Genomic DNA, 20,841 nt, shown 5'->3' with positions numbered 1-20,841 from the left:
AGGTATGAATATATTTTGGAAAATCCAGGCCTTTTACAAAAATCATCCCAAATATTAATAAAGGCTGCGCTTTTATTTGTACACCAGGTTTCTTATCAGCAATGATGGGAACACAATCTGCTATAGACCACATCTCATCCATGTAATTCTGGTAAAAGGCCAGACACATTTACATTCAGACTTTCTCTTTTCTTTTTTGCCTTGGGACATACGGATTTGAAGGTCATCTTTAAAACCTCAGAGCTATTGTTAGTGTCAACAGGTAGCAATAAGGTGGACTCTTGATGAGAAAGTCCAGTTTAGCCTCAATGTCAGATATGTTTACCCCAGGAGACATTTTACTTTAACTGCCGGATTATCATAGTTTGGAATTCTAACATTTTGCACCATATAGTCTCCAGTTTGGAGCACTTTGCTGTTCTCCACCTTGACAGAAGCAATTTACTGATGAGTTATCTGTTCTGGGTCCAAATTGGTGACCTGGGTTCCAAGTGACTAAATGTTCACTCTTTTAGGACACAAATTTGGAAATGTATACAGAAAGGAAATTCTTACCACATCAGAAGCCTAAGGAATAAATACTTGTGCTCCATATCATCTGTTAGGTTTCTCAAAGCCAGTTAATTTGAAATGAGTTCAGAACCATACAAAGAAAGAATGACCTTCTTGGATTACTGTACAAAAAGCTTCTGACCCATGAGAAAATATAAATTCAAAGCACACAATAAGGAAAAATCCAATTTTATGCTCGCTAAACAAGTATTATGTTTATTTAGCTAATGAATCACCTAGAGGAGAAAGTTGTCACTTCCTTGATAATAATCTGTCTATAGGCAAACACCCACAGACAGGTAAGTTACATTGTAAATGTAGTTATAGAGGTTGTAAAAAGTCTGGTGGAGATTGAGGTACATTTTAATTCAAAATTCAGGATAACTAGTAGAATTAAACAAATTTCTCCTTAGACAAATGCACTTTCGTATTACATTATTACAGGAAAAACAAATATGTGCATTAACTGGTGACATTCACCAAACTGCATAATAATATTCTCTTTAGTACACAAAACATAGTCTGAAACAAGGGAAAAAATCAGTCTAGAATATTTATATGATGCTTTCATTTTTCTTCTTTTTTTGTTTTTTTTTTCTTAAGAAAAGTCAACATTTCAACCTTCATGATTTCACTGTTACATTCGGGCTTTTTATTTAGGTTTAAATATGACATAATCTGTATATATTTTTCTCTTATAGTTTACCTTCTGAAAGGCGCTATAACTGATTAAGTTAAAAAAAAGAAGTCCTACAACACCAAGAAGATAGTCTGAAGCATTGTGATACCTCACATTATCGGAACCCACGACACTGGTTAATTTGTTAGTAACAAACAAACAAATCCAAAGAAGGTTAAAAGAATCCCCACAATTGCTCGCATCTCCTGGGTCTTTAATTGGATGCACTATGGAGGACAGCAGAAATTGGTTGTAGCTTTAGAAGGACCGAAAGTGCTTAAAGAAACAGTTCAAGTGTGTTTTATTTTTGAGAAAGGAGTATAAGGTCAGATGCACCAAGAACCTTTACAGCATCCACTTGTGTTAAATCTCTGGAGGCAAAGTTTTCCTCAGAAAACTTCTCATAGCTCCCCATCTTTCTGAAATTAGGCAATTAAGGGTCTACATCATTAGTGTTGCAGCTCTAGTAGTGACATCTCTGCAAGGTTACTGTTTGTTTCTATTCCTCTCCTGTGAAAGAAACACAAAGAAAACTGTTAGCCGACATATGGTTACCGCACAAAAACCTTTACTTACATGATAAAAACTTAACACAATTAAACAGGATGTCTGAAGCTTGGAAAAGGACAGGTACCATTTCCCACAGGTTAAAAGAAAGCTACTTGGTTTCTTCTCAATTGCCTTAAAATAATTATTACATTCAAAGCAGAGTCAAGTATTGATTCCTTCCAACTGTTTAAAATACCAAACAATTGTATACCCAGTTGTGCAAACGATTACCATAAGTTAAATATCTAGACCAAAAAAAAAAGCATCCCTGCCCAGGGTTGGTTTCCTCTTTATGCCTACTGTTGCCATTGAACAGGTTAAAACACAGATGGCTGGATGGATAGATAAATAACCGACTGGCATTTAAAATCAACCTACTCGAACATAAAACAATTTCAGATTAATCTTTCAATCAAGAACTTAACTATATGACATAATCGACTTTGAAAGAGGTCAAGGACTTTAATAAAACACTATTTACTAAGCAGTATAGTGAAAATGACAAAATGTGTAAAAGCAGTACAGTATTTAAAAAAAAAAAAAAATCTCAATACTGAATAGATTTTTATATTGTTTAATGTTAAACAAACAGCCAGTCTAAAATTCTTATTTGCTGTATTACTTCTGGAATGTTTACAGCCATTAAAGAGGCTGAAACACGGAGACATCTAACTGACCCTTGAGAGCGCACATTTGAGCCATTCAAATTAAACACCTTACAAAGCCTACTGTAGAGTACGTCAAATCCACTGATCACAGCCACACCAATTTCACCGTTTCTGTTTTTTCACAAAACATCTAGGAAACGTTGCAAAGAAATTCAGAAGAAGCTATGCTCATTCTCAGCCTTGCAAAAAAAAAAAAAAAAAACTTTATAAAAATAATGATAACACGAAACATCAAAAACATTAATGAAGACCCTTATACAAAAAACAGTTAACATTTCCTAGTATAAAGGAATGACTGTTATTACGGTATGCACAAAGTAAAGATGGTATGATTTTTATGGACTAACATGACAGTGTATTCAATATACTGCATTTCTGTTCATTTTTAGAAATATTCTTTTTTTCTCCCCTGGTGATACATTTTGTTAAGGCTTTTTATGCTGTATCTCAAAAACAATAACAACAACATTTCGTTACTGGCACTTGCTGTTGCCAACTTCCCTGGCACCATCTAACCTTAGCTTTTCATTTTGGTGCTGGTGAGCCTAAAGGACACCTCTGCACAGATGCCATTCTGTTGAAACTATCCTGCCAATGCAAGTCACGCAGCTACAACTACGGACTAGCCATCGTGAAGGTGTACGATTGGAAAACCATCAAGTGAGAGATCTCATAAAGTTTTCCCACATGCTGTGCCAGTACACACATCTTAAGAACTTAAGTGAATAGTACTTCATTAAAACTACTTATGTCTTCATTGCCATCGCACATCAAAGATGGATTGCTCCAAAATATTCCACAGCTACAGGCTTGTACTATGGTAACTAATGCATGTGCATTTGTGAACTGAATGGAGCTGGACTGCAGTGTTTATATTTACGATATTTTGACAGTCAGAACCTCTGATGATGACACAGTTCAGTTTCAGTAAAACTTCCATCACATTGATTATTCAGTAGCACTTTAGTTTAGGTATCCATTATCAGCAGCTAGAGTCTGCATGTTATAAAACTTTTATAAGCCATTTGAATGTGTTGTAGAGAAAGCATTCACCCCTTTCTTTTTTCATATTTGTTCTTTTAAATGAAAAATGTCCTTCCTTAACACAATAAATTCAACCCATTTATTAAATAAAGATATTTTATCCAGCAAACTTTTGATCTTCCTAAAATACTTACACTTCTCACTTACGTAAGTATTCACACACACAAAGCTCTCCAATCCCATGCAGCCATTACAGCCAAAGGGATGTTATGCATGTCTGTAAGAGCTTTACACATTCTGACTTTGGATTTTTTGCCCATTCTTCAATGCAACCTTGCTCAATCTCTGCCAAATTAGATGGAACGATCATTGGTGGACAGTAACTTTCAGATAGTATCACACAGCTTCATTTGGATTGAAGGATGGGCTCTTGCTGAGCCATGCCAGAATAGTAACCTTCTTTTTTCCTCAGTAATTCTTGCCATGTGCCCTAGGTCACTGTCCTGCTGGAAAATGATCCACTTCTATAAACACAGATACCTAAAACAGGTTCTCCTAAAGGATTTGCCTGTATTTGGCTACATCCATGTTGCCTTTAATGTCAACAAGCATTCCCATCTCTCCAAAGCAAACTCTGGGCATGATGCTGCTGCCATCATGCTTGGCAGTAGGGATGATGTTACCTGGGTGCTGGGTAGTTTTTGGTTTGCACCAAACATGGTGCATTGATATTAGCTCAAAGAGGTAAACTTCTGCCTCATCAAACAACAAAATTTTCCTCTAAAAGAATTACAACTTTTTTTTTTCCCCCCCAAGTGGCTTCCAGCAAACTTCAGGCCTTATTTAAATGTTGGCCCTTCTCAGAAGTTGCTTCTTTCTCGCAGCTCACTCAAAGACGCTGAATCTGTGAATTGCTGGACAGGCTCTTCCATTTCAGCAAAAACTCTGCAACTCCAACATCGACTTCACAAAGACAGTGATATATATCATGCAATCAGAAAACAACACAGAGGTAAATTCAAAATTAACATTGGTGTATCTTGTTAATGTATTTAGTATGAGCTCTCAAACAACTGAGCACTGAACCCAAATAAGGCGGTTAAGACAAAAAATGGAACGTTTATCAAGTAAATGTCAACATCGTAATTTTAAATGTATTTCCTAAGACATCTAAACGCTTTATTTCGTTTTAACGTTACAGAAGTGTACTTTACGTGAGTAGACAAATATCTCTTAATTCAACTTTGTAACACAGCAAAATGAGAAATAAGCTAATAATAAACTAATGAAAAATGACAGTAATGTATTTCAAAAATTGTTTCATTTGTAATTGTTTTTGTATTGTTAGTAGCATAGTTAATACAATGTTTAAGACCATTAAGAACTGTTTTATAATAGTTGACCAAACAGTCATTGATTATTCAAAGAAAAACAAAAAAATTTCTCATCAAAAAGATTCATTTTAAGTCCAGAACAAGACTTTCACGTTTCTATGCTGTAACATTTTCATTTTCTTCACACTATCCAAAAAACTAGTGGGAATAACAGACATGGCCAGATGCAGTAGATGTTGAGAATGTAATCCTTCCTATTACACTCTTATGGACTGTAGTGTAATCCAGTAGCCCATAAAGGAATCCACATTCCTATAATGGCAGTGCTGCCATGGCAGCCATTTCTTAACTGACACTACTTTGCTGGACCTCCCATTTCTTTCCAGGTAGAAAGAAGAGAGTCCCTTCAACTAATTTCACCGGTACAATCCCCATGTTACACCAAGGTGGTCGACATGTACCTGGGAAACAATTTAGTTCTTTTCATGCTTATTTATTTGAAGGATGCATCCATGAAGCATTTTTGGTGTGGCATAAAAAAAAAGTAGCGTCCCAAGGTCAATCTGATGCAACACCATAAAGTGTTTGTTATTATGGAGACTGACATGTAGACCTCATCATTTTCATAGGTGGTCATGGTAATTTCTCATATTTGTTTTTAAGAAGACTAGATTACTTCTCCTGAGTGCAACTTTTTTTTTGTCTCAGAGAAGAGATATTGTCAAGCAAATACAAATAATTAATATAATTAAAGGAATACCTTTGTAAAGAACATTTAAACACATTAAATAAATATTTTGTCTAATATGTGTCTTTAAAATGTATTTATTTTTTAATACTCTTGTTCTAAATGTAATGCTGTCACCTCAAAGATACAATGTCCTGGGTTCGAAAGCCATGTCTGGGTGTTGGAGGATCCTTCATGGCTGCTTTGTGACCGTGAATGTGTGCATGAGAGGAGCCTAAAACAGACTGGCACCTGCCTAGGGCTGTCTCCACTTTTGCTCCCAGTCCTGTGCCAAATAAGCACTATGACCCTGAAATGGATTGAGCAGATTTGAAAATGAAATAAATCACTGTCTTTGTATGATTCATACTTGTTTTCATTACTGTCTTCAGGTGGCACAAGAACGTTCGGCAGCATTCCTAACTTTTTTTACTTTCAGTTTCTCACTTGAGAATTCAGCTGCTTCCATTAAATACTTAATTTATTTTAAGGCATTCTCACAGGTCAACTCTAATACTGTCTACACAATAAAAATATGCCACCGACTACCAAGCACTGGCACTATGAAACTATACTATAAGCAGCTGTCTGGCATGACATCATTGCCATTCTTGGAATTCTCTATTTCAAGCTGCATACTTGAAACATACGTTATTTCTTCCGTGACATCTTTTTTAACATCCATGTTTCCTGGGCATGTTAAAAGTCTGCATAGCCGCTAGAGATCTGTATAAGCTTGTCATTTAATAACTTGTGATGTAGTAAATTTCTTCAACCTTCATGATAATAAACACATGCATTAAAGGATAACCTTGTTACTTTTAAAGTCAAAATATATATCTTTAGAATCGTGGTATATAGTAGTTTGCTACATGAAGTTGCATTCAAAACTGAAGCATATTTTAAACAAAAAACCTCTTGCATTTCATAATGGAACTAACAGTTATCAGGGTCCCATTATAAAGAAAAAAGGCCTAAAAAAAAAAAAAAAAAAAGGACATTACATCCATTGTCAAGTCACAAAGATTTCCCTTCAAGAATACATGTCTTCCATGTTTATGATGCAGCATTATGACAACAAAAAAAAGAAAAACTGACGCACCAGAAACCAATTACTGACCTTTTAATGCATGATGAGTCACTCTTGCTGAGGATATGGTAATAAAAGAACTGAGCGCAATGATATAGAGTGAGTAAATTCTCTGACACTGATGGAAATCAAACTATAAAGAGAACATGAAATCTATGTAAGACCTGGCACAGTGAGGCAGGAATGACAGCTCTATTCTATAACTCTGCCTATCTGCCTGATTAAACAGCTGATATGCCATTGCTAAACTGGCACTAGTGTGTGGGTGTGTGTTTGCCCTGTGATGGGCTAATGCCTTACCCAGGTATTGTGCTTGCATTATGTTCAATGTTTGCTGGGATAGACTCTTACTTCCTTATGACCCCGCCCTGGATAAGAGGGTTAAGAAGATGGATGGGTTATTTTTTATTATTCTGCTAATAGCGGGGAAAAAATATATGAAGAGATTAATGGATGGAAGATATTAAGGACAGAAATTATTCCTATTACTAGAAACATTATTACTATTATCCACGTATTGTTTCTGCCTTGCGGACTTTCACAGCTGGGAAGGGCTCTAGCTGCCCTGTGACCTTGCCCTGGACAAGCAGATTAGGAAGATGGACAGATTTATTATTATTGGGTGGCATGTTGGTAGTGCCACCTCTTCCAGTTATGGAGATTAGAGCTGGAGTCCCTTGCATGGAGTTTACACATTATAACCCCCTCATACTCCAGTTTCCTTCCACTGCGCAAGCACATGTAAGGTTAAGTGGATTGGCATTGCTAAAGTGGCCTGTGTATGTGTGGAGGTGTAAGTGTGTTCACCCTTCAATGGACTGTTGCCCTTGCTCGGAAAGGCTCCAGCTTTTCTGTGACTGCCCTAAAAGATCGGATTAGGAAGATGGATGGGTGAATGCCTACAATACCTGTTTAGTTCTTGTGACTTGATTAGATGCTATGTGCAAACTCAATATTCACTCTCAAGGAGGCACACACGTGCATTACCAATCCAATGGCATTAGGAAGGAACTTTGCAAAATAAAGAGAAAAGTCTCTGTAGAGTGAAAGATATAAGCGATTGTGTGACTTTTTTTTAGTTGCTGTTGTCTAGCTGTCTACACAACTGAGTCACCAATCCACATCTTGGTATGATCATTTAATAAAATCAGGAAGAGCTTTTGGCAATGACTTTCTGAGGCCAACTACCTCCTATGCGTTCTGCAGGTTACAGAGCTGCTCTCCTATTAGAATGGCTAAATTGCACCAACAATGGTTTGCTTTCTCCTCTTTTTCTTTCTTAAAATGAAATGGATATGCTGTTTTTCAATATATGTTTATTATCAAGACACAGGATCAATACCTGATATTCAGTACATTTTAAGGCTTTTTTTTTTTTTAATAATGGGACCCTGGTACACATATTCTCCATTATAGAAGGCAAAAGCAGGCTATGTTATTAATATTTAAAATATGCCTAAATTTTGAAAAAACTTTCATGCTGCAAACTAATAAATATCATGATGAGAAGAAAAAAAACTGACTAGAAAAATCAACTTATTCTTTAGTAACATTCACCCTGTATCGCAATGCTGAGGAGGTCCAGGGGAATATTTATTTAATATTACATGCAGTATATTTTATTAATTTAATAAATGTCCTAGCCAAACTGTTAAAAGCTGATCTATTTATTTTCACTAGTTGTGTGTCTTGGGATGCAATGTTTGTCAAAAAGATAAGGTTTTAACTTCTAACAATAAGTAAGTAAATAAATAAATAAATATTGATTTAGAATTCCACTACTTGTGGGGGAAAAAAAAGTAAAATAAACATTGATTGCCCTTAGCAAAACTATCAATGGCTGGGCTGAAATCATCTGGCATCTAGCTGCAGTACATTAACTCAGACTTTTTTTTTTATTAAAATGTGAATTACTCAATCATGTGGATATGTAATATGTTTTATATTATTATTGTATATTACTATTATGTCCATGGCCTCGCAAACGTTTTCTGTTGTTGCTTCATTGAAATGTTATACTATATACACATACACATACAGTAGTAGTCTATATATACAGTATAAGTACAGTGGGTACGGAAAGCATTCAGACCCCCTTCAATTTTTCACTCTGTTATATTGTAGCCATTTGCTTAAATCATTTAAATTAATTTTTTTCCTCATTAATGTACACACAGCACCCCCCCATATTGACAGACAAAAAAAAGAATTTTTGAAATTGTTGCAGATTTATTAAAAAAGAAAAACTGAAATATCACCTGGTCCTAAGTATTCAGAACCTTTGCTGTGACACTCATATATTTAACTCAGGTGCTTTCCATTTCTTCTGATCATCCTTGAGATCACCTTCATTTGAGTCCAGCTGTGTTTGATTATACTGATTGGACTTGATTAGGAAAGCCACACACTTGTCTATATAAGACCTTACAACTCACAATGCATGTCAGAGCAAATGAGAATCATGAGGTCAAAGGAACTGCCTTAAGAGCTCAGAGACAGAAATGTGTAAATGCACAGATCTGGCCAAGGTTACAAAAAAAATTTCTGCTGCACTTAAGGTTCCTAAGAGCACAGTGGCCTCCATAATCCTTAAATGGAAGACGTTTGGGACGACCAGAACCCTTCCAAGAGCTGGCCGTCAGGCCAAGCTGAGCTACCGGGGGAGAAGAGCCTTGGTGACAGAGGTAAAGAAGAACCCAAAGATCACTTTGGCTGAGCTCCAGAGATGCAGTCAGGAGATGGGAGAAAGTTGTAGAAAGTCAACCATCACTGCAGCCCTCCACCAGTCAGGGCTTTATGGCAGAGTGGCCTGTCGGAAGCCTCTCCTCAGTGCAAGACACATGACAGCCCGCATGGAGTTTGCTAAAAGACACCTGAAGGACTCTGAGATGGTGAGAAATAAGATTCTCTGGTCTGATGAGACCAAGATAGAACTTTTTGGCCTTAATTCTAAGCGGTATGTGTGGAGACAACCAGGCACTGCTCATCACTTGTCCAATACAGTCCTCACAGTGAAGCATGGCGGTGGCAGCATCATGCTGTGGGGGTGTTTTTCAGCTGCAGGGACAGGACGGCTGGTTGCAATCGAGGGAAAGATGAATGCGGCCAAGTAAAGGGATATCCTGGACAAAAACCTTCTCCAGAGTGCCAAGGACCTCAGACTGGGCCGAAGGTTTACCTTCCAACAAAACAATGACCCTAAGCACACAGCTAAAATAACAAAGGAGTGGCTTCACAACAACTCTGTGACTGTTCTTGAATGTCCCAGCCAGAGCCCTGACTTAAACCCAATTGAGCATCTCTGGAGAGACCTAAAAATGGCTGTCCACCAACGTTTAGCATCCAACCTGACAGAACTGGAGAGGATCTGCAAGGAGGAATGGCAGAGGATCCCCAAATCCAGGTGTGAAAAACTTGTTTCATCTTTCCCAAGAAGACTCATGGCTGTATTAGCTCAAAAGGGTGCTTCTACTAAATACTGAGCAAAGGGTCTGAATACTTAGGACCTTGTGATATTTCAGTTTTTCTTTTTTTAATAAATCTGGAACAATTTCAAAAATTATTTTTTTTGTCTGTCAATATGGGGGGGGGTGCTGTGTGTACATTAATGAGGGAAAAATTAATTTAAATGATTTTAGCAAATGGCTGCAATATAACAAAGAGTGAAAAATTGAAGGGGGTCTGAATACTTTCCGTACCCACTGTATATATAAAAAAAACCTGGTATTGCATGCAATGGAAATTTAAGTTTTATAAAAGGACAACTATAAAGGTTTTGTTTTCAAATGCTTTAAATTGGTGACATTTATTTTTTAACATTACAGTTGCTACAGAGGCTTTTATCAGCCAAGTCTTCAAGAACAGTATACCTCACAGAGCATTATAATTCTAGTTGCTTACATTGTTGAATGAACTACATTGCCAAAGGAAATTACTTTTTCCAGAATATGCTGCAGGTGAATGTTTGACTTTATCTTTCTTCTTCCTGTATTTGGTATTAATAATAAACAAGCAACCAGCTCATTACAGGAAAAAGGAAAGCTCATAAAAGTTCTCTTTCTCTCACTCTCTCTTTCTGCATCTATTGTCCTAGTACATCACTGCAGCTTCCTGTTCAGCACATTTTGAAAAGTTCTGAAACAAATTTGTTGTTTTAACAGTGCATAAATCTAAATTCCTCATTTTTCCTTAATTTTTTCTTAATTCAAAATATGTTCAGGATGCAACCGCTATTATTTGTAATACTCTCACCTGCTATTCAAAGGACCATGCACGAGTTAGCTACCAATTCTCTGCTAGGGCTGCCAGAAATACCAAGGAGAGATCTACATGTTAGCAAAGAGGAAATAAATCAGCAGCTAGAGGTGGTATATCAGCAACATTATAAGAAAAAATACACATTTAATAAATACAGTTTTTGGTAAAATGTAGACTGTAAAATTTCATTATCAATGGAGAGCATCCGCCTAGTGAAAATGTTTGCTTTTATTTCACTTAGTCTGCATACAGCACTGCGTGATTCACTCCTCTTAGATTAAGACCTACTGCAACAGATGATGGTGGTGTATGAGTTCTACAAGAACAAGCAGGCTTCGTAGTGTGAAAAAGATTCTGTGCAGTACCTACTAAAAGAATTCTCCCCATGCAATTTCTCACACTTTATTGTTATAAAACATTGAATCATACTGAATTTAATTGCCCCCCCATGATCAACAGCAATATTGTTAAAGTGAAAACAGCAGTCTCGATTAATTACAAATATAAAACACAAAATTATTGATCACATAAGCAGTCACCTCCTTTAATATGACACACCTAAATCTTCCCTGATGCAGCCAGTTGGTTTTAGAAATCATCAGATTAGTTCAATGGAGATCACCTATCTTTATTCAAGGAGTTTCAACTAAATGCATTATGAATGCACCTGATCTGGAGGGTCTAACATGTCTGTCATGGGTCAGTATCATGGCCTTAAGCCAATGTAAAATTATGCAACCCCTAGTTGTGGAGTATCTTAGACTTGCTGGTTGCTTGTCATCACACCAGGTCAATTTACATAGCCAAAAATTGGTAGGTGCGTCAAATTTACTGTCTGCATAGTGACTTTTCAACATAGTCAAACTCGCCCCTTTTTCTGAGTTCACCCACAATCTCAATCCCCTTATTCCTTTCTGTTGTGATATGTAAAACACAAGACATCAGACAGACCAGCTTTTCTTCTGTTTGTGAGGTCCAAAACACCACGTTCGTTATTTCTCATTGCTGCATTATATTGTATTTCTGGATGAGCATTCATTGGTTATCAGCTCTAATGCACACAAGGTCTGCCCAATCCAATCCAAGACAAAATCAAACTGACTGAGTTGCTGGGTATATCAAAATACTGTATGTGCCTGGCTTTCATAAAATCATGCTACCAAATGCCACTGATGTGCTAAGATTATGTAAATGATGGCGACAACTGAAAGTCACTAGAAAGGTTGTCAAATGTGACATGGGTGTAACCTGCATGATGAGGACAAAAGAATGCTCCAGGCAACTTCATGAAAAGGTGATTAAGAAGCACAAGTCAGGGGATGGAGATAAGAAAATATCTAGACCACTGAATTGGTAATTGGAGTCCGGTTAAAGCAATCATCAAGAAAAGAAATGGAAAAAAAGTATGGCACAGCAGTAAGTTTTCCTATAACAGAACATGCACAATAATTGAGTGACCATTCAAGATGAATATGTGCGAAGGGAGGCCATCATGAGACCCATGACAACTGTGAAGAAGTTACAAGGTACACTGGTTCAGGTTAGAGAGACTGTGCATGCAATAACTGTTGAATGGGTGCTCCACCAGTTGCAGTTTTTCTTTTTTTAATGATCAAGGTCAAAAAAGCCAAATGAAATCCACTATTTTTCAACATTGTATAATAATAAAAACTAGCCAACCCGTGGCATACCATACGCCGCATAATCAGGCCGGTTTTTTAATAATTTTTAAGCACAGGGAGAAAATTTAACATTTGCAAAATCGGTAATGTAATAAATCAGCAAGAAAAGCGACATTGTAACAATGCACGGAACGAACCAACACACAATCGTCCGTGTGGCGTAGCGAGGTGGGAGGGGGGTTTGTACAAAGTGCAGGAGCATCTAAGAAGACGCATGTTTGTCGCGGATGCGAATTGCTGTATGTAGCGTGTACAACACTTTGCTATGCTGCACGCGGTCGTGCGTCGTAACCGAAAACTCGTTTTTTAAAGACTGCTCACTTCATTGTGTTTTAACCTCAGTTGTAAAGGAATGTTTTAATGATCCCAAGGGATACCCCTCGCAAACAGTTTTACACGCTGCATATGGCGATTCACCTCCGCGAGAAACATGCCTCTATTAACAGTCAACGTGTGGGAGGGGGGTGTGTACAAAGGGTAGGGACAAAAACAGTGGAAGCGTATGAGTCGCACTTAGTGGCAATTCCACGGTTTGCAGCCCGAATGCGGTTCAACGGCTTACCCACGCCTAGATACACGCTCAATCTCATGCATAATTATTTATTGAATGGTAAACACTTCTGGAAAGACACGGTTGTCTAAAACAGGTTAGTGTGAAAATACAACAGTAAGTGAATGAAAAGATGGAACTCTGGAGAGAGCAAAATACAACACAATAGTGAACCCGCGGCATAACAAATGCCGCATAATTATTTATTGATGGTTGAACACTTCTGGAAAGACATAGGGACACCCCTCGCAAACTGTTCTACAAGCCGCATACAGCGATTCACATCTGCGACAAACAAACTGTTTACACACTGCATACAGCGAATCACATCCGTGACATGATTTTTTCTAGATGGTCCTGTCGCGTCCACCCTCGCACTTAAAGCATACACACTGCCTGCTCATATGCCCGGTCGCAAGCCGCGCCCAGCCTCGTTCTCGAAGCATACACACCGCCTCGTCATGTGTCCGCTCGCAAGAGAAACTCACGGAGAGCTGCCCACCAGCTGCCTGTGTGTGTGCCTCTGTCTGTCTCTGGCGCGGCTTTCTCTTGCGCTGCCTCTGTGTGAACCGGTCAGGTACAGAGAAGGTCAGCCGCTGACAGAGCGTCTCAACTGTTGCAGGGCCTGCATTGGTGAAGCAGGTGAGACTGTAATGAAACAGAGGCACAGGGCTTATTGGTTTTTAAAGACTGCTTACTTCATTGTGTTTTAACCTCAGTTTTAAAGGATTGTTTTAAGGATCCCATGGGATACCCCCCGCAAACCGTTTCACACGCTGCATATGGTGATTCACCTCCGCGAGAAACATGCCTCTATGAACAGTCAACGTAGCTCGGAGGTACATGACATTAACCTGACCTGCACTGCATGTGGCCTCTACGACAGACGAGCATAAATGACAGCATTTTTTCTGCGTTGTCGCGTCCGAGTTGGTGGGCGTGGCCCTGCGAGTTGTCGTCGTATCCAATGGTCTTGGAGTTGGTGGGCGTGGCTCCTTCCTGTGTGCGCCATAGGTGTCTCACTTGTCGGCGACTTAGTGAATCCACGCCCCCTTCCGGCATGCTTTTCATGGTTGTCTTGCCTTAGTGAATTATATATATAGATGTTTAAAGTTCTAAGGGGGTGAATACTTTTAATAGGCACTGTATGTTAAGATACCTGGCTTGGTTTAAATTTTGTTCCCACTGAAAGCCTGGAGAGAATACCAACACTTAGCACTATACCAAGTGAACTGCTTATTATTGAACTGTCCTTTTGCGACACAGAGCAGACAGCAATGTTTTTTTAAGAACTAATTACTCCCTTTCGCTGAATCATCCTAGAGAAAGCACATACAATATGACAGAGTTTAAGGTTTCGTCTTGGTCATGGTACAGACTGAGGTAACCAAATGCTATTACTATGCTGCTGATACAGTAAACAATAGCAGAGATCACACACTTTGACTACGCTGACAGTGCTAAATCAGAACTTGCAGTCAATTTGTTTGCATATTAAAATATTGTACATGCAGGTAAATGACAGTTGCATACTGTATTAATGCTTATGACAGAGTAAGTATTTCTTGTGTACTGGTGCTAGAACCTCAAGTTTTTTTTTTGGTTTTTTTTTAAATAGCATACTGAAATCCTTAATGGTTCCCGAGCTATGTTAATGGCTAAAGGCCAATTCTGTTGTTCTAAACCTAATGCCAAAAAAAAAAAACTCATAATTTAGCATCCTTTCAAGGTTACATTACTGCTTTTCTTTTCTCTGCCCTGCACATCTTTGTTCTACATCGGCAATCAGAATCATTTGCCTGTATCTCTTCTCCAATCTTGTTTTGACTCTGCCTATTTCATTACATAAACTCTGAATCCACCAGGCAGTTGACCCTGCCTAGAAGTAGACAGCAAATGAGTATCGATTTCCATGTAACAAACAAACGTCAAATGTCTCTTTCCCATCAGCACATTGCTTTAGATTTCTTTAACACCTTTTAAATCCCCAGTTTGGCTTCTGACAGCACAGATGCACTGAAACTGCTTTCTGTGCTATTGTGTGAAAAAACATTCTCTTATTATTTATGCAGCAACACTTCCAGTGCACTATCCAATAATGTACTATCATATGGTAAATCTTTTGCCTTTATTTCTACCTCCACCACCTGCCTTCTAATCTTAGTAAAATCAAATATTGTTAATATGGTAAATACCGTGTGATGATGTTGTGATGCTCCTTATTGTATCAGGCTATCCTTGTTAAGGATGCAAATAAATGAAGTTTGAGTGTGCATTTGTAACTTCACTTTGACAGTCATGATATTACACTTTCTGCTTGTTTAAAAACAACATGTTTAATCTTGATGTGCTATAGGTTTTCTTCTAAACAATTACCAAAGTATCGAGTGGATGGTCAAGTACAGTACAGGCCAAAAGTTTGGACACACCTCCTCATTCAATGTGTTTTCTTTATTTTCATGACCATTTACATTGGTAGATTCTCACTGAAGGCATCAAAACTATGAATGAACACATGTGGAGTTATGTCCTTAACAAAAAAAGGTGAAATAAAACCATTTCAGGTGACTACCTGTTGAAGCTCATCGAGAGAATGCCAAGAGTGTGCAAAGCAGTAATCAGAGCAAAGGGTGGCTATTTTGAAGAAACTAGAATATAAAACATGTTTTCAGTTATTTCACCTTTTTTTGTTAAGTACATAACTCCACATGTGTTCATTCATAGTTCTGATGCCTTCAGTGAGAATCTACCAATGTAAATGGTCATGAAAATAAAGAACACACATTGAATGAGGAGGTGTGTCCAAACTTTTGGCCTGTACTGTATGTCCAACAAAATTCATTCTACCTTATTTACAAACTGAATAAAACAAATCATCAGTGCTAAGGGGTCAACCTAACTGAGTTTAAGGAATTATTGTTATAAAATTAAAAATGTGTAGAGGCTTCTGCAAACCTAAGGTATCTTCATCAGTAAATCAGGGGCTACCCAGTTAAAAAAAGGGAAAACTCATTTGGTGCAGTGGTAAGAATTTTTGGGTCCATATCTTTTTAGTATAAATCATCTCCACTATAAGAAACTTATGTTTATTTCTGAGAGGGTAATATTACAAACAAATGTTCTAGGCAACTTCTGAGAAGAATTTTAAATGTTGCATTTTTAAGTTGTAATATTTAAAACATCCTGTGTATAGAAAGGATTACTACAACAATTCAAATAATTTTGATTAGATAAAAATCATAATGCAAAAGAAAATGTTTAGCATAAATTTACTTGAATAACTGATGACTAGACAGCCAAAAGACAATATAATGAACACATACTATCTCCAAATTTCTGCTTTCAAAATGGTAATTAACACAAACTTTAACAATAGCTATTTTATAATTGAGTAGAATCATCAAAGATAAACACATACACCTTCTTTTCTTTTTCCACATTAACTTTGTTTTTGTCAGATGAGAAGTGTACACAAAAATGAAGGGATACACTGGAGTTGAAAACACCAACTCTGTGTAGAAAAAATATTATGAAGTAGCTTAAAGAGTGTAAGAGGAGGTTAAAAAAGAAAATGTGGTTATGGCAGGAAATGGAACATGGCTACTAATGGATGCAACATGTTAAAATGAAGGCAACAGAGCAAGGATTCAGTGTCCAATCTAGAGATCTTAATGCCAACCTTTCTGAAAATCACTTTTTGGGTAATCTAATAATAAGTTTACTGTGAAGTGAAAAAAGAAGCCAAAAATACTTATTAAAAAGGGAGAGTAATTACAATGTTGCAATAACTTACAAAATGTTTACACACCATGCTCAAACAGTTAACAATATGTCAAGCTATACTGCTCAAAAAAATTAAAGGAACACTTTTTAATCAAAGTATAGCATCAAGTCAATGAATCTTCTGGGATATTGATCTGGTCAGTTAAGTGGCTGAGGGGGTTGTTAATCAGTTTCAGGTGCTTTGGTGTTAATGAAATTAACAACAGGTGCACTACAGGGGCAACAATGAGATGACCACCAAAACAGGAATGGTAACAGGTGGAGACCACTGACATTTTTCCCTCCTCATCTTTTCTAAATGTTTTTTCACTAGTTTACATTTGGCTACTGTCAGTGTCACTACTGGTAGCATGAGGTGATACCTGGATGGACCCTACAGAGGCTGCACAGGTAGTCCAGCTTCTCCAGGATGGCACATCAACACATGCCATTGGCAGAAGGTTTGCTGTGTTTCCCAGCACAGTCTCAAGGGCATGGAGGAGATTCCAGGAGACAGGCAGTTACTCTAGGAGAGCTGAACAGGGCTATATAAGGTCCTTAACCAATCAGGAAGACCAGGATCTGCTCCTTTGGGAAAGGAGGAACGAGATGAGCACTGTATTCACTGCCCGGCATCGTGGAGCTGGATTGGCATTTGCCACAGAATACCAGAATTGGCATGTCCACCACTGGTGCCCTGTGCTTTTCACAGATGAGAGCAAGTGCACCCTGAGCACTTGTGACAGACATGAAAGGGTCAGGAGAAACCGTGGAGAACGTTATGCTGCCTGTAGCATCGTTGGATCAGTGATGGTCTGTGGAGGCATATCCACGGAGGGATACACAGACCTCTACAGGCTAGACAACAGCACCTTGACTGCCATTAGGTATCGGGATGAAATCCTTGGCCCCATTGTCAGACCCTATGCTGGTGCAGTGGGTCCTGTGTTTCTCCTGGTGCACAACAATTCACGGCCTCATGTGGTGAGAATATGCAGGCAATTACTGGAGGATGAAGGAATTAATACTATCGACTGGCCTCCACGCTTGCCTTACCAAAATCCAACAGAACACCTCTGGGACATTATGTTTCTGTCTATCTGACGCCACCAGGTTGCACCTCAGACTGTCCAGGAGCTCAGAGATGCCCTGGTCCAGATCTGGGAGGAGACCATCCGTCGTCTCATTAGGAGCATGCCCAGACATTGTAAGACATGTATACAAGCATGTGGGGGCCAGGCTATACAAACAACTGAGAATGATTTTGAGTTGCTGCAATGAAATTTCAGCAAAATGGACTAGCTTGCCACATCATTTTTTCACTTTAATTTTTTGGGTGTCTTTGAATGCAGCCCTCTGTAGGTTGATAATTTTCATTTCTATCAAACAATCTAGTATCTATTCATTCTTAACACATTACTCAGTCCATATCAGTATAGATATCCAGCATGATTTTTCCCATTGAAATCTGATGTGTTTTCAAAGTGTTCCTTTAATTTTTTTGAGCAGTTTATATTTGACTCAGGACTCTACAACACAGAGCAAACACCATACCCACAGACACAGCGGCCAGGGAAGCAGAAGAACATCATATCAAAAAGGCCCTGAGTAAATGTGGTTATCCCAGCTGGACATTTGTCAAAGCAGGGAAGACACCTAAATAATGCTTTAAGCAATCCAGGAAAGAGGAATGACAACTGCTGCCTAAGCGAAAACCTTTGGTGATCCCTTATGTGTCAGGAGTATCGGAACAGCTGAGATGCATTTTTTTCAAAACACCAGGGGCCTCATGCATAATGGTGTGCTTAGAATTCGCACTATAACATGACGTAAGCACAAAAGCTGAAATGTGCTTACGCACAGAAAATTCCAGATGCAGGAATCTGTGCATACTCCAACTTCCACGTTCTTCCGCTACATAAATCCTGGTCAGCGTGGAAATGAACGCACATGCACCCATTTAAAGCCCCACCCCAACTCCTCCCAGAATTACGCCTCTTTGAATATGCAAATCAATATAAATAGCCCCTTACCATCAGCAAGACAATGGCAAAAGCACGTGAAAAAAACAAAAAAAAAAACTTCAGCGAATGTAAAATGGAGGTCCTGCTAGCTGAAATAGAGGCCAGGAAAAATGCTTTATCTGGCAACCTAGGAAGTGGCATTAGCATCAAAAGGAAATTGATGGAGTGGCATAGAGTGATGGACGCAGTCAAGAGTGCTGGAGCAGAAGATCATACTGTGAGCGAATTAAAAAAGAAGTGGTCAGACATCAAAGTTGCCGTGAAAAGGAGAGTGGCAATCGTCTTCATGTTAGCTCCACTGGAGGAGGTACTGAACTCACGGAGCTCACACCATTTGAGCAGCGAGTTGCAGCAATAATTGGCGAAACACTCATTGTCAGCATTTTACCTGGGGGTGAGGGAGATTCTGACATCACCGCAGGTGCCGGTGAGTTTTTATTTCTTTTTTGATTACCATGATCCATACTTGTGTAAATACTTTGCATGAGTAATAAGACAAACAATCAGGTATTAATTACTGTTTATTTACTTCTAGACAATAGTACAAAAGCTGACCCAAATGAGGAGGACATTGTTCCGGGTGATGATGGTTCTGCTTCTGTGCTGACCACATCTTCGGGCACTGGCTGCTCACATACCCCTGCCTCGGGAACTGGTGGGTGATCATCTGGCCGTTTACTGACTGATGCAGTCCTAGAATTGCAAAATGCACTGGTGGATGCGATGAGAGATGTGGCCAATGAACTAAAAAGTATCAAGGCCGTATTGTATGACATTAGCGAAAAATTAACTGATTTGGTGAAAAAATAAATGATGAATCTGCTTACCTGTTTTTACAATCTGTTTATTACATTCATTCGACATTGTAATGCTGTCCGGTGTGGCTGATCATTTGGTGGTCCAGGGTCAGGTTCATCATACCGCATCTCTTCAGGTACCAGCAAGTTACGAAGGAGTGCCATATTATGTAGAATGCTATATGCTTGCACAATGCGACACACTTTCTGTGGACGATAGAGCAGCACTCCACCAGTCTTATCCAGGCAGCGCCAACGGCCCTTAAACTGCCCTATAGTACGTTCTACTACCACCCGAGCCCGTGAGTGAAGGTCAGTATAACGTCGCTCTTGTTCAGTCAGTGGGTTGGCGAGAGGGGTGAGGAGCCACGTCTTCAGCGGGTACCTACTGTCACCTAAGTAATTGTGTTATATAGTTGCATCGTACAGATAACGTACAACTGTAACCAAAATGGTAATAAATGTCTTATCTTACAGTGAAGCCAGCCATCACGCACAGCACCATTTTCAAGTTTGTTCCCCACACTACTATGTCTCAGGATGAATGAATCATGAGTTGAGCCAGACCACCTTGCAACAACATTAGTGAGGTGCATTTTCGCATCACTGACGATTTGCACATTAATAGAGTGAAAATGCTTTCTATTCACATAAACAAATTCATTCTGTGATGATACCTTTATAGCAATGTGTGTGCAGTGGTCCGCTCCGATTACATTGGGAAAACCGGACATTGCTGCAAATTGCGCTTTGATGTTTGCCTGTTCAACTGTAGTGTATGGAAATCTTATATATCTGCTTGACAAGCGGATAATACCATCCCATACAGCTGGCATGGCACAACTCAGTGATGACTGAGAAATACCAGATTGGTCAGCCAGTTCACACTGAAAAGTTCCTGTGGCTAAAAACCCAAGAGAGGACAAAACTTGCAAAGAAGCAGGTAGAGCACAATTCCTCAAAGTCTGCCGTTGTAAAGCCGGCGCCAGTGCAGCACACAGCTCCAAGAGGATCGCTCTTGGAAATCTAAACTGACTTAGAAGCCAGTCATCATCATGTGCCAAGAAATCAGTATGATCTCAGAATACGCATTCACTTCTAATCCTTCCATTTGCAAGGTCCTCTAGCAACACTAAAGCAGCCATGCCAGTGGAATAGTTTGGCCATTCTGTGCACCGCTATATTG

General features: G+C 38.8%; 1 protein-coding gene across 2 annotated transcripts in view; it reads right to left on the bottom strand.

Moving 5' to 3' along the window:
- Positions 1-740: 740 nt before the first annotated feature.
- Positions 741-20,841, bottom strand: part of ythdf3 (YTH N(6)-methyladenosine RNA binding protein 3) — a 66,066-nt gene continuing 45,965 nt past the window's right edge. For both annotated transcript variants that reach the window (XM_039754577.1, XM_039754579.1), the window contains exon 5: positions 741-1,741. In XM_039754577.1, the coding sequence (XP_039610511.1) occupies positions 1,718-1,741 (24 nt within the window). In that variant the 3' untranslated portion in view covers positions 741-1,717. The remainder of the gene's footprint in view (positions 1,742-20,841) is intronic.

This window comes from Polypterus senegalus, chromosome 5 (assembly GCF_016835505.1).
Source record: "Polypterus senegalus isolate Bchr_013 chromosome 5, ASM1683550v1, whole genome shotgun sequence".
NCBI lineage: Eukaryota > Metazoa > Chordata > Cladistia > Polypteriformes > Polypteridae > Polypterus > Polypterus senegalus.
The sequence above is the reverse complement of the archived record's forward strand: the minus strand, read 5'-3'. Positions and strand labels throughout refer to the sequence as shown.